General features: G+C 40.7%; 1 protein-coding gene across 2 annotated transcripts in view; it reads right to left on the bottom strand.

The window, feature by feature from the left end:
- Positions 1 to 6,299, bottom strand: part of LOC134087065 (inactive dipeptidyl peptidase 10) — a 47,635-nt gene extending 41,336 nt beyond the window's left edge. For both annotated transcript variants that reach the window (XM_062540270.1, XM_062540271.1), the window contains exon 1: positions 6,190 to 6,299. In XM_062540270.1, the coding sequence (XP_062396254.1) occupies positions 6,190 to 6,228 (39 nt within the window). In that variant the 5' untranslated portion in view covers positions 6,229 to 6,299. The remainder of the gene's footprint in view (positions 1 to 6,189) is intronic.
- Between the last annotated feature and the right edge of the window lie 8,805 nt (positions 6,300 to 15,104).

Below are 15,104 nucleotides of genomic sequence, written 5' to 3'. Positions count from 1 at the left end.
GTAAAGCTGTAGAGATGTAAAGTTGTAGAGATTTAAAGTTTAAAGTGATGAGTAAGTAAAACTGTAGAGATGTAAAACTGTAGAAATGTTAAACTGTAGAGATGTAAAACTGTAGAGATTTAAAGTTTAAAATGATGAGTAAGTAAAGCTGTAGAGATGTAAAAGCTGTAGAGATGTAAAGTTGTAGAGATGTTAAACTGTAGAGATGTAAAGCAGTAGAGATCAAAAGTTTAAAGGGATGAGTAAGTGACAGCCCCTCCTAAAGCTGTAGATTTATGCATCTCACGTTGCTGTTTCATTCATATCCTCATGGCATAAATGGCCTCACCACTTAGGTAGACATCAATAAATGTGATGCAAGCTTGGTCTGATCGGACCTCAGAGACAGGAGTGAGAAATTCTAAAGGATGAAACAGAAGTAATTCCAACTGACTCTATCATCCGCACTGCAGATAGCCCATGACACCAAAAAATAGTGTCAACTCATTAAAATTCACCATCGGTTGTGTAGATGGCTGCTTTTCTGTGCCTGTAATTGTATTTTAACAAGGACACATTACAAGCGAGAGATGAGGGATGACCTTGAGGCCAACAAGACCCACTGGCATATTGCTGTGCGGGCACATTGCTCCTTTCAACATATGCTCAGCTTTCTTCTGCCAAAGGCAATGCCGGCCAGTGGTGCGGGGCGTCCAACTAAATTATCCACGGTGCTTATGGTGTGAAAAAGGGCTTCTCTGAGACGCTGCAGCCTCCCCAGTGGGGGGAGAGAAACACACTCCAGGGGTGTGTGTGTGTGCGTGTGTGTGTGTGTGAGGAGGCTGCTGGAAGCATCCTTATCCGTCTCCTTGTTACCACTGCCATGCAGTCCCAGCTTCCTGTGTCATGACCAACCCTCTGCTGCTGGCTTCTGACACTTCCCGCCCAGCATGAACACAGCACACACACACACACACACACACACACACACACACACACACACACACACACAGTACACACACACACACACACACACACACACACAGTGCATATACACACACACAGCATGCACAAAGCACACAGAAACACATACACACACAATCAGCACACACAACACACACACACACACACACACACACACACACAGTACAGGTGGCATCAGTGTCATCCTGTCTACCATCCCCCACAAAACCCTCCTCTACTCCTCTACTCTGCTCCAGTCAAATTCACCCCCTCTCTCTCTTTCGTTCTCTCTCTCTTCCCCCTCTTTCTTTCTCTCCATCACTCTCTCTTGTTCTATCCCTCCCTCCCTCTATCTATCTCTCTCTGTGTTTGCTTGCTGATACTGTCTTTACTTGTCATGAGACTTATGCACATACTTATGGTTATGGTTATGGTTATGGTTATGGTTATTTAGCAGACGCCTTTGTCCAAAGCGACATACAAATAAATAACAATACAAATTAAATTAACAGTGAACAATTACAAAATAGGGAGAATAGTAATATTAGAACCACTGAAGAATAGGATCTACAATTTGACCTAGCGTGTATGGTTGGTCGACATAACAGACGCTCCTCAGAAGATCTCAATGGGCGGTTGGGAATGTACATTATCATCGTGATTAAAGAACTGAAGTAGCTAGGAGCAGATCCAGTCAGTGTCCTATAGGCCAGAGTGAGAGATTTAAATTTAATTCTGGCTACTATAGGGAGCCAGTGGAGAGTAACTAGGAGAGGGGTTACATGTGTCCTCTTTGGCTGATTGAAGACCAGTCGTGCTGCAGCATTCTGAATCAACTGTAGTGGTCTTAATACACAAGCAGGTAGGCCAGCTAACAGAGAATTGCAGTAGTCCAGCTTGGAGATAACCATTGCCTGTACAAGAAGCTGAGTGGAATCTTGTGTCAGATAAGGTCTGATCTTCCTAATGTTGTACAGGGTATACCGACATGACTTTGCAATTGAGGCAACATGCTCAGAGAAAGTAAGTTGGTCATCAATTATGACACCCAAGTTACGTGCCGATCTAGTTGGAGTCAGTGAGGATGAATCAAGCTGGATATTGATCTGTTGGGGAATAGCTGTTTTTGCTGGAAACACCAAGAGCTCAGTTTTGGAAAGATTAAGCTGAAGGTGCTGATCCTTCATCCAGATTGAAATGTCCTTCAGGCATACTTACATATACAGTGACTCTGATACATGAAAAGGCATGATTGCATGACATCACCTTCCTCCTAGGTAAACGTTCATCATTTTCTTCATATTCAGCAGGCCTGCTTCACTCAGCTGAGGCAATGCCACTGACCAGCGCTACATGATGGACAGCCTAAGTCATTAAATCTTTACAAGGAAAAGAGAGCCTGGGCTCCACAGTGGGCTGCAGGAGGCGGCCATTCAACTGAGAAAGCACTGAATGGCCAGAAACACGCCTTGATATTTGGCAATGATAAAAATGGGGGATTAAGGGAAGGTTAGTTTCTTATGGCACCACTCTCTAATCTAGAAACTTGGCCGGTGTATGCAGCACTTTATATCTCAAGTGATATCCCAAGTCCTGTGCTTGACCAAGAGAACAGTATGTGAATGTGCAGTCGACACAACACATAGCCTACTACTGTATCCAGCACAGATTTTTTCTTTGTGACTCAAAACATTCTTTTTTGTCTATTTCATGCGCAAATCTAATGTATTCACTGTTTAAAATCACCATGACATGCAATAAGTGCATCTTTTCCCCACATGATACAAAAGACACAGTCACAAAAGATCAGCGAATGGAACGATAACACCGAAATTAAACTTGAAGTGCTCAAGAGGCCAGTATTGAGCCAAAGCACTACCACATGACCACATGCCGTTTACATGTAAATAGCACTTTCTACTCTTGCTCAGTGTACATCAACAGGCATTCACTTTCACACAAATTGATCAAAGAAACAATTTCACTGCTCATGACTCAATTTTTAACAGCACTGTGTACAACTACAAGTAAAAGGCACTATATTTCTCAAGACAACCTGTTCAGAGTTTCTCAGGCGTAAGAAAGTGGTACTTTTAAGTCTTCCAAAAGACTCCCCTTATACAATATTCAGAACAGTATATCGAGCATCATGCTCTCAGCAGATTTCACTCAGTGTCATCAATCAGAATACTGCACCGTCTGCATGGTGTTCTCCAGACACAACCTGCAAGGTAAAGTGGCTTTGCCTCTCTACAAATGATTAAAAAGTGGAGGAGATCTATCACCATGCATGCCACACAATAACGGCTGCATGGTCTATCTTCAGAGGGTGTGCTGGCTTTATACGGGGTTGTTTCTAAATCGGGCTGGCTGGTAAGACTCTTGGAGCTGGGCTGCAGAGGAAGGAGGAACACAGAGAGAGGCAGACCCTAACTAATCTCAGCAAAATGGCCCATATGATCCGACGAGACTCTCTCAGTGCTGCAAAATGAAGAGCTCAGCCACCGTGTGGGACGCAGAGTGCACAACACAAACTCCACACAAAAAACTGCCTGCAAGCACTGATCAGCATCTCTAACGTCTATATATAATAATAACAGGCACAACAAACTGCTTGAATTCATTTATCAAATGCAAGAAAGCTACACCGTGACAGAGGTAATGTGTACAATCAATAGGAGTGCATTCAAGTTCAAGTGAAACAACCAGACTGAAGGGAGAGTGTGCACAAAGGTGCAGGGCTGGCTGACTGTGAGTGTGGAGATAAAGAAACAGGGATGTACTGATAGGCACTGGTGCAGGGAGGTGAGGGAATGATACAGTCTAACCACACTACAGAATAACAAAAGGGTGGGACATGCACTGTTGGCTGGCATCATTGGGATTAATGACTTCTTCTTCGCACTGTAGCAACAACCATTATGGCAATTCTGCTTTCAGAGAAACACATCAATTTCTGATATGTCCCATGGTGAATATAAACGAATACAAACATCTTCATGAAACATATTTGTCAACATCTCATTTTCATAATGTTGAATAGATGGAAATGAATGATGTTCATAAAAAAGTATGGAAAATTATGACAGTGGTGCCTTCCATACACCAGGGATGAGCAGAACCGTGTAGAGAGAGAGAGAGAGAGAGAGAGAGAGAGAGGAGTGCAAAGGACAGGAACAGAGAGATGAGGATACAGTGGGAGTGGAGAGGGAGAGGGAGAGAGGGGAAAGAGAGGGAGAAGAGAGCAGTAGAGAGACGAGAAGGAGGAGTGTGGTCAAGATGAGATGTGATGCGATGAAATGAAATGAGAGTGCATCAAAGCTCCCAGTCCTGGCCCTCCCGACTCGACTCAACGTGCCGCGCTGCTCGCTGCTGACAGGACAGGAGTGGACACGGAATCAAACAATGAAAGATGTGCTAATGTGCCTCCACTGTGCCGCCACACCAGCGCACCACACAGCTCTCTCATCACAACACATCCATGGCTCAAGTTCACCCATCTGTCGTATCAGACGTAAATGGGAGATCTGTCTGAATAAAAAAACCTAATCATAAAAATGCCAAATGAGAATAAATATGATTACAGTGACACGAAGAGGGGGAAAAACATTTCCTCTTGTGTGTGTCGTTTATTGCAGCTTTTGTGATTACCAATGGAGAACCAAATTACTGTGGGCAATATTGCTTTTGGTCATAAAACACAATGGCAAGGAAGCCATGTAATAGGCAGAAACTAATTACCCAGGTAGACTGAAGCCCATGGGCAGAAATGGGGAGGGAGAATTGCCTGTGAGTCCATATCTCCTATTGGCATACTGCAGCAACACATTGTTCCTCTAACCGAAACATCTCGGTATTCGTGAGGCCACTCACTGTCATCATCAGGATAAAGCTGTGAAATAACTGTGCTATTCCAGTCCTTCTCCTGCCTCTTTTCAAAGTAATGTGCAGATAACAATAACAATTAGTCACCGTGACACTTGCCGGGTGTCAGCAGTTCTGCTGCTGAAGGAGCCTGCCACTAATGTCACGTGACACACAAAAAGTTGTTTAGACTAAACACAGAAAGAGACTGAAGACGACATCTGCAAGGCAACTCACCCTCCAATACCATGCTGTCCTTGGCCTACATAAATGGCACTATATGACATACAGTAGCCTATATATGCAAACATGACATGACTTGATGTGTGCACAGCAAAGCTCTGACAATTGTTGCTAGTTTATTTATCAGTAAAGATGGGGGGGTTTTTTCAGGGACATTTAGTTAATTCAAGTAAATCTTCATTGGAAATCCAGTAATTTACCTGTTTGGATATTTTGGATATTCCCTAATTTGGATATTTGGATGGGCTAATTCTATCAATGTTTATTATCAGATAAACTTAACCTTGGTTCATGCACAAAACAACATGTAAAGTTTGCTATGCTTCCTTACTATCCACTACTTGTTTCGTTATTCATTTTGGCCATGTAAAGGAGAGCCCATCGTACACCCTGTGCAAACACTTAATACATAATAGATGGACCCCTGTGGTTATGCTCAACACATGCCAATGCCTGGAAACATAAATACATGTTCCTCTTTTTAGCAAAAACAGAGACTCAAAAATCGAGCGAGGACACGTGTGCACACCATTATTTGCCTTTAGTACTGATGTCTCTTTGTAAGCTTTTTAACATGAACAAAATGAAACTATCGGGGAAAATGTAGGCTATCAATTCACCAGGTGTTCAGCAGAAAATAAAACATGCTGCAAGGAAGTTCTGAGTCACGAAAAGTGAGACCTTACAGAAGAAATACTAAAATATTGAACTACATCTGGGATTTTATCTAAGGGATCTAAACCTCGAAATCAAAGCATAATAGCTGCATTGAGCCGAGAGAAGTAGCCATATCCATCGGTATACACTGCAGTACGTTGTGTTGGATTGAGATGAGGGGAATAGCTTATTCATTGCTTCTTTGAAACTATGACTTAGAACGTTTTCAGGGGAACTATTCAATAAATCGACTGTCAATAGAGCAATGAATACAAATTATAAGTAGGGCAGACCGTAGTCAGGAGCATATTACGACCAATTGTGACAATATGTGTTGCAAGCGCGCATGTGAACATCCATGCGCGCACACACACGAAGAGTTTAAAATGTATGTTTTTCTCTTTTGAGCAGAATCTCTAAAATACGTAAGAGGAGATAAACCAATTCAAATAATAATGATTATAATGACAAATGCTTCCTTACCAGATCCGTTGTCATGTTTTGTTGCGTGGTTGCAATCATCCTTGCGGTCGTCAATTAGCTGCGCTCTCGGGGATTATACGGCCCTTCCGCGCACTGGACAGTCCCGATGAATGGGCTGACTGAGCACCCCAGGCGGTTACTTCGGTTTGCAAGTTAACAGGCAAACCTCTCGACTCGACTGGAGCTCGACAGTCTCTCTCTCTCTCTCTCTCTCTCTCTCTCTCTCTCTCTCTCTCTCTCTCCTAACAAACCCTCTCTTTCTTCCCAGACCGATGCCGGTTTCGCCCCCATACTGTGTAATCAATTCTATTGACCGGAGGGAATTAATCAAGACTTCTTATTCAGCGCTGTCATAGGGGCCTACGCTTACAAAAGAATATCTGAATTAGTGATCAACGGTTGTATAATCTGCATACTCATATTGTGCCCATGGTACCGTTGCAAGCATTGTAATTTATATTTCACCAGGCAACAATAATAGACTAGTGTGGATAATCGAAATTATATATTCATGCATAATTGTGTGGCATGAAGTAGTTCATGGTGAAATGGTTACACTGCCAATCAGAATGAAATAGGTCTGACTGGTTCCTCTATAGCCTACTTGGTGAGCTGAGGCCTTGTTTCACCGTTTGTATACTTTTAAGCTGACCAATGCATAATGTGGAAACCCTGATACCAATGTCGTTAAATAAAAAATATAAAACCAATTATATTTAGACTGTGTTCATGTACATTGAAAATAACAGTGGGCCTATCTAACCCACTATCATCTTGTCAGTTCTTGCATGTTAATCAGGCTGCATCTTCATACTTAAACAATCAGGAATTGAACTGGATTGTATCAGGCTCAGACTGCAACTTTAGAACTGCTGAGATAAGGAGTGCCTGCAGGAATGAATGCTATAGTACGCACATCCATCTAAACCCCCACAGGGCAAATTCTCTTTCATTGTTGAGTAGCCTGATGGTACACACAATGTGTAAGGTCGTACACCTGCAGGCACACCGGGCTGAGTCAAGTCAAGTCAAGTCAAGTCAAGTCAAGTTTATTTACAGTGCCTATAGAAAGTCATCATACCCTTTTGAAATAGTTACTAAAATTCAGTCAAATTCTGTAGGGAATGGCGATGGACTGCTCTCTTCAAGTCAATCCACAGATTTTCTATAGGATTTAAGTCAGGGCTCTGACTTTGCCACTCAAGGATATTCACCATCCTATGCTTAAGCCACTACTTTGTTCTTTTGGCAGTATGTTTAGGATCATTGCCGTGTTGGAAGGCGAATGACCTGCCCATATTCAGCTGTCTAGCAGAGGGACACAGGTTTTCCTCAATCATTTGGGTGTACTTGGCAGCATCCATTTTCCCTCCTATCCTGACCAATTGCCCAGTCCCCACTGAAGAGAAACATCCCCACAACATAATGTTGCCCCCACCATGCTTCACACTAGGTATGGTGTGTTTTGGGTGTGTTTGGGTGTGTATACTGTGTTTGGTAAGTGCCTGGAGCTCAGTCCAAAAAGTTCAATCTTAGTCTCCAAAAAATTCAATCTTAGTCTCATCTGACCATATTAGCTTTTTCCACATGGTAGCAGAATATTCCAGATGTGTTTTTGCACTGAACTCCAAGCGCAATGTTTGGTGAAAACCAAACACAGTACACCACCCAAAACACACCATACCTAGTGTGAAGCATGGTTGGGGCAACATTCTGTTGTGGGGATGTTTCTCTTCAGCAGGGACTGGGCAATTGGTCAGGATAAAAGGGAAAATGAATGCTGCCAAGTACACCCAAATTCTTGAGGAAAACCTGTGTCCCTCTGCTAGACAGCTGAAGATGGGCAGGTCATTCGCCTTCCAACATGACAATGATCCTAAACATACTGCCTAAAGAACAAAGCAGTGGCTTAAGTATAGGATGGTGAATATCCTTGAGTGGCAAAGTCAGAGCCCTGACTGAAAATCTGTGGATTGACTTGAAGAGAGCAGTCCATCGCCATTCCCTACAGAATGTGACTGGATTTTAACAATTCTGCACAGAAGATTGGGCAAATATTCCCCAATCTAGGTGTGCAACGCTATAATAGACATATCCAAACAGATTAATGGCTGTAATGAAAGTAAAAGGAAGCTCTACAAAGTATTAGGTCAGGGGTATGATGACTTTTCAGAACGGTTTACTTTTTTTTCATTATTTTGATGTTGTACAGCTAAATTTGTTAATAAAACTGGAAAAGATTGCTTTTAAAATGGGTTTTGATTTCAGGCTGTAAGACAAAAAAAGTAACTATTTCAAAAGGGTATGATGACTTTCTAGGCACTGTATATAGCGCATTTCATACACAGAGGTCATTCAATGTGCTTTACATAAACAAAAGATATAGATGAGCAAAGAGTAATAATAATAATAATAATAGTAATAATAATAAAATAAAAAATAAAAAGAAAGCAATAAAGAATAATTAACATAAAAGACTTAAGGTGGAATAACTAGAAGACAGGTCTGTGTTTAACGGATAGACTTTGCCAGAGTCTAATTTAGCAAACCAGTGATAGTGATCCTTCTCAAACACCCTGGGGCCGGTTTCCCGAAGCCTTCTTAACGCTACGTAGTTCGTAACCTCTATCTTAAGCTCTACCTTAAGTACCTCACGCATTTCCCGAAACCTTCTTTGCTACGAATGTCTTTCGCACGTCGTTCGTTGGTAAGAGTGGTCTGGAGCACTCTCAGACCTCTCTTAGCTGCACCTTAGCAATGTTTCGACTCGCGACGCTAGTCGCCGCCACTGTACCCTACAGCAATTTCCGTTACGCATGCAACTCATATGATACAAAATCACTATTTTGGTTCGCCAATGATTTTATGTAAGTATGCTAATTTAGAAAATAGTTTCTGGAAATGTTTTCATGCAAATATGAAACGTGCACGCATTTGAAAATAGTTAAAGCGCTTTATTCTTTGCTTCCCCCCACCGTCCTACAATGTTTAGGCCTAATGTGCGGGCTTGCTGTCATGTTTAATGTTAACCAAAGGCACACAATACTGAATGAGGATGTTGGTCAATCAGCTGTGATTAAAAAAAGTCTACATAGCCTATTTCAACTAGAAAAGCACAAACCTCCCCCAAGCAGCCTACGCCTCCTGCATCCAGACGGTGATATGAATCAGTCACAAAATTAAATAGTTTCTTCCTTGGGTCATTTCAGATCTTCCCTGGAAATTTAATCGAAATCCATCTTTAACTTTTAGAGTTAGCCTATCTTGCAAACAAACGGACACACAAACAAACTAGAAAAGCACTCAGAGAGCGCAGACGTCTGCTTTCAAACATGAAGCGTTCGAATCTTTTTATCCATGCGGGAAACAAACTAACACACCAACAAACAAACCCAGATGAAAACATAACCTACTTACCTACGTAGATCATTTAATTTCTAGACTACGTTTTTTATCATTGTGTGCTAATAAGTTCATCCACGTTGAAGTTGCGTGAATGTTGTGGGGGCGATAGGCTATTATAAGCAATGGTGTTGGTGCAAAGAATGCTTTCATAAGTCTGTCAAGCCTCCGCGTGAAATAAAAAATCGATTTCTGAGCAATCGATGTCACCTAATTCAGCACCTTCATGGTGGACAGTGGACGTAAGGAGCTTTTCGTAAGAAGACTCCTAAGTGATAGTTCGGGAACCACGACTAGAAAGGTAAACAACTTTGGTAAGTTATACCTTTGGAGTCTTCGTAGCTCGCTAAGAGTGAACGTTATCGGGAAACCGGCCCCAGAGCTGTTGCCAATCTTTGAGATTCGTTGACGTAGGCCCATCTGTGTGCGCACACAATATTTCCTTTCTTACTGGGGAGACCTTATGTCCAGGGGCCGGTTTCCCGAAGCCTTCTTAACCCTACGTAGTTCGTAACCTCTATCTTAAGCTCTACCTTAAGTACCTCACGCATGTCCCGAAAGCTGCTTTGCTACGAATGTCTTTCGCACGTCGTTCGTTGGTAAGAGTGGTCTGGAGCACACTTAGATCTCTCTTAGCTGCACCTTAACAATGTTTCGACTCGCGACGCTAGTCGCCGCCACTGTACCCTACAGCAATTTTCGTTACGCATGCAACTCATATGATACAAAATCACTATTTTGGTTCGCCAATGATTTTATGTAAGTATGCTAATTTAGAAAATAGTTTCTGGAAATGTTTTCACACAAATATGAAACGTGCACGTATTTGAAAATAATTAAAAGCGTTTTATTTTTTGCTTCCCCCCACCGTCCTACAATGTTTAGGCCTAATGTGCGGGTTTGCTTTCATGTTTAATGTTAACCAAAGGCACACAATACTGAATGAGGATGTTGATCAATCAGCTGTGATTAAAAAAAAGTCTACATAGCCTATTTCAACTAGAAAAGTACAAACCTCCCCCAAGCAAACACATGTAGCCTACGCCTCCTGCATCCAGACGGTGATACGAATCACTCACAAAATTAATTCTTCCTTGGGTCATTTCAGATCTTCCCTGGGAATTTAATCAAAATCCATCTTTAACTTTTAGAGTTAGCCTATCTTGCAACAAACAGACAAACAAACAAACAAACTAGAAAAGCACTCAGAGAACGCTCTGCTTTCAAACATGAAGCGTTCGAATCTTTTTATCCATGCGGGAAACAAACTAACACACCAACAAACAAACCCTGATGAAAACATCACCTACTTGGCGGACGTACATCATTTAATTTCTAGACTACTTTTTTATCATTGTGTGCTAATAAGTTCATCCACGTTGAAGTTGCGTGAATGTTATGGGGGCGATAGGCTATTATAAGCAATGATTTTTGGTGCAAAGAACGCTTTCAGAAGACTGTCAAGCCTCCGCGTGAAATAAAAAATCGATTTCTGAGCAATCGATGTCACCTAATTCAGCACCTTCATGGTGGACAGTGCCTTATACGTCGGACATAAGGAGCGTTTCGTAAGAAGACTCCTAAGTGATAGTTCGGGAACCACGACTAGTTTTTCTAAATCATGTTTTGACATTAGCCCTCTCAGTTTGGCAATATTTTTGAGGTGGTAAAAAGCTGATTTAGTTATCATTTTCATGTGGCTGTTGAAATTTAGATCACTGTCGATTAATGATTTTTTAACATTATCCTTTGCTTTCAATCCTTTTGTGTCAAGGAGAGTGGCAACCTTGAGTCTTTCCTCCTTTTTACCAAATACAATGACTTCAGTTTTTTCTTTGTTCAGCTGAAGAAAATTTTGAGACATCCAAGTGTTGATTTGTTATACACTGACACAGAGAATCAAGGGGACCATAGTCGTTAGGAGACAGAGCTAAGTAGATTTGTGTGTCATCTGCATAGCTATGATATTGTTTATTGGGATGTTTCTCTTCAGACTTATTTAGATACTTTCAGGTCCGTCATTTTATTCAAAGCCAGAGTCCATCATTTCCTGCTTTACCAACAGACACAGGACTTCAGAAAATCTTGCGGACTCCTATTCAGCACAGGAGAATGATCTCAAGCATATCAAATATAATAACTTCCCTCCAGGAAACGTCACTAGAGCGGCTTAGAACCGATTGGGCTGAAGAACTTGGGATGGAAATCTCTGATGCAGTCTGGGACTGCGCTCAGGCTAGAGTTAATGACACATCATCCTGTGCCCGTCTCAGCTTGATACAGTTCAAGGTTTTTCACAGAATTTACTATACAAAATCCAAACTGGCCAGAATCTATTCTGATATTGAAGATAGGTGTGAGCGCTGTAATTCTACACCAGCAGATATGTCTCATATGTTTTGGACCTGTGCTAAACTAAGAGATTTTTGGTCATTTGTTTGCAACACTTTAAACGATGCTTTTGATACCAAAGTGAAACCCTCTGCAGACATGGCCATCTTTGGAGTCTTGATTAACGAGATCTTACTGCCCACTGATAAGAAGAATGTTTTTGCTTTTGCCTCTTTGCTAGCCCGTAGAAGAATAGCTTTACAGTGGAAATCTCCTGATCCACCTAAAGGGTCTGTCTGGCTCAGCGACCTAATGTTTTTCTTGAAACTAGAAAAAATTAAGTACTTCACCAGAGGATCAGTAAGAAAATTTAATAAAATATGGGACCCGTTGATTCTGTATTTTGATAGGCTCAACACTCTCCCATAAGACAATAGGGCCCTGATGTGTGTTTCAACCATGTGTAACTGAAGGCATGTAAAATGTAAGTGTGGAATGCCCCCCCCCCCCCCTTTATTTTTTATTTTTTATTTATTTATTCTTAATTTTTATTTGATTTAATTTAATTTAATTTATTATATTAATTCTGTTACAGTTATTATTATTACTATTATTATTAATAATATTATTATTATTATGTACTTTATACTATGTAATTTTCACTATTGTACTTCATTTCAACTTTTGATGGCAGTAAGTGGGTGTTGTGGGTGGGATTTGATTGACAAAATAATGTTAAACCAATTCAAGATATTGTATTTAAATGCATCCTGTACAGCATTACCTTTCTTGAATAAAAAATATGTTAAAAAAAAAAATACCCATCTGAAAATATACTCAAGTAAAAGTAAAAAGTAGTTCATTAAAAATGTACTTTAAGTAAAAGTTACTTAGTTCCTTTTTTTGTTTAGGGAGGCAGTTAAGGTGGCTAAATTGCTAGGTAATACCCATTGTCTCAGGTTTTTTTTTTTCATACTGACAGTAGGCTACTCCATGACCTTGAGAAATGGAGATCTATATGAAAAATCACACTAAAGTTCTCCTTTTTAAAATTAGAACGGTCAGGCACATGAGGGTTACATGTAATACTAATTTGTAGTGAGAAAGTAGGTGCTATTTCTTCTTATGCTTTCCACTGTATATTTTATTTTACCTGAATATTTCTATGTCCAAATTAAATGTCAAAATGAATGTCAGACAAAATGTAAAGTTTGCCTTTTTTTTAGGCTAATAGAGACTATCTAAGGTCACTCTCACTCTCCCTTGCTTAACCCTCATGTTGTCCTCAAGTCTTACCGACGTTCGTTATCCTTGGGGTCAATTTGACCCCAGCTACAAAAACTCTCAAAAAATGATTGAAATTATTTTATTTACCCAGTTTTTTTGTGGTAGGTACTTAACAAGAGTGTAATAACCACCATCAAAAGCCCTACAAAACAATCCCACCCCCACACACCCCTTTATGAACCCTTGAACCCTGGCTGGCAATATGGCCAATCCAGTGTCAACAAAAGGCTGCCTTTTGGACTTTTTCAGACCTGCCAAAATAACTTATATCGTATGTAATATGTACTTGTATATGTAATAATGATAATAACTACATGTTCTCATACTATTACAATAATAATATCCATAATGTGTCAAATATTAATTTACCTCATGTTTCTTAAAAATGGGGTCAAATTGACCCCAAGAACACCAACGTAACAATTTTTTTTACAGGACATTGGAAACATATTGTTGTGCAAATTTCATGTTTACTCAGTTGTACCCTTCAAATGAGGAAAAGTGATGAAACTTGAAGTAAAACAAAAAAAGTGAACCATATATTTTATGATGTTAAACATTGCTTGGGGTCAAATTGACCCCAAGGACAACATGAGGGTTAAAGCGCAAAATGGTAGGCCTAGAGTCCACCTGCACAACGATTCATAAAGTAGGCTATCTTTTGTTTATTTAGTTGAGCATCGCTAGTGGACCGCTTCATGCCCTATTGAAGGACATGCTGATCATTGTCACCTTAGCAGTTCCAACGATTCACTTTTTTCCTCTTTTCTTTTTTTTACTCAAGTAACTGATTGGATTTGTGATGTAACGAAGTACAATACTTCACTCAAAATGTAATCAAGTAAAATTTAAAATACCGATTTTTAAAACTACTCAAAAAATCTAAAATACACAAAAAAACTACTCGATACAGTATTTTGAGTAAATGTATTTAGTTACTTTCCACCTCTGGTCGGAATGAACGGCGGATACCACAGTCATCTGTACTTCCACACAGCCAAGGGAAAAGAAACACACATTACAGATATAATCCAATTACACAGTCATCTTGGTGAGGACAAATGTCATGCCATTGTAGGTCTGCATGCCTTTTCTGGGTGTGATACAGTGAGTGCTCTACATATAATTGGCAAAGGAAAAGCCTATAAAAAATTATGCTCGAAACCTGAGTACCTGCGTCTGTTCCAAGACCTAGGAGCTAGCTTCACCCCATCTTCAGACCTCTGTGAAGCACTGGAGGGCTTCACATGTCACCTGTTTGATCAAGACTGCAAAGAAGTTAACATTGCCAGGGCCAAACTTTTTAAGGCAGGTAAATGTTCAGAGACGGACTTGCCTCCAAATAAGGACTGCTTGCTGAAACACATCCAGAGGGCAAGTTATCAGACTGCAGTACACCGCCGAAGCCTTGAGTCCAAGCCGGATATTCCACTTCCCGTGAACCATGGGTGGAAGATGACTGGAGATGGCTACGAAGTGGAGTGGATGATGTTGCCACCAGCTCCAGAGGCTGTCCTGGCACTGGTGCACTGTGGATGCCAAAAGACACAGTGTACCAAGGGGAGATGCACATGCAAACAGCATGATCTCCCAAGTACAGACCTGTGCCAATGTTCAATGTGCGAAAACAGGTGTAACAAAGATTAGTGATTCTCCTGAATAAGTCCTCTTGAGCTCTTGAGCTATTAGCTCTGTTTATTTGGTTAAACATTATGTTAATTAAATGTTTTGATTTTAAAAAAAATGCCATGTCTGTTTTCATGCATGCAACACTGACATAAGACTGATGCTGCATTCACGTGCTATGGAAAAGATTATATTTTCCATTTGTGAACTGGTAGTTACCAGTGTGTTGCGTTCAAGTGCTTTTGTTGCCGTACTGTTAGGAAATTAGT

The sequence above is a fragment of the Sardina pilchardus genome, chromosome 7, assembly GCF_963854185.1.
Source record: "Sardina pilchardus chromosome 7, fSarPil1.1, whole genome shotgun sequence".
NCBI classification, from domain to species: Eukaryota; Metazoa; Chordata; class Actinopteri; order Clupeiformes; family Clupeidae; genus Sardina; species Sardina pilchardus.
Note: the sequence above shows the minus strand (reverse complement) of the source record. Positions and strands in the feature narration are given on the sequence as shown.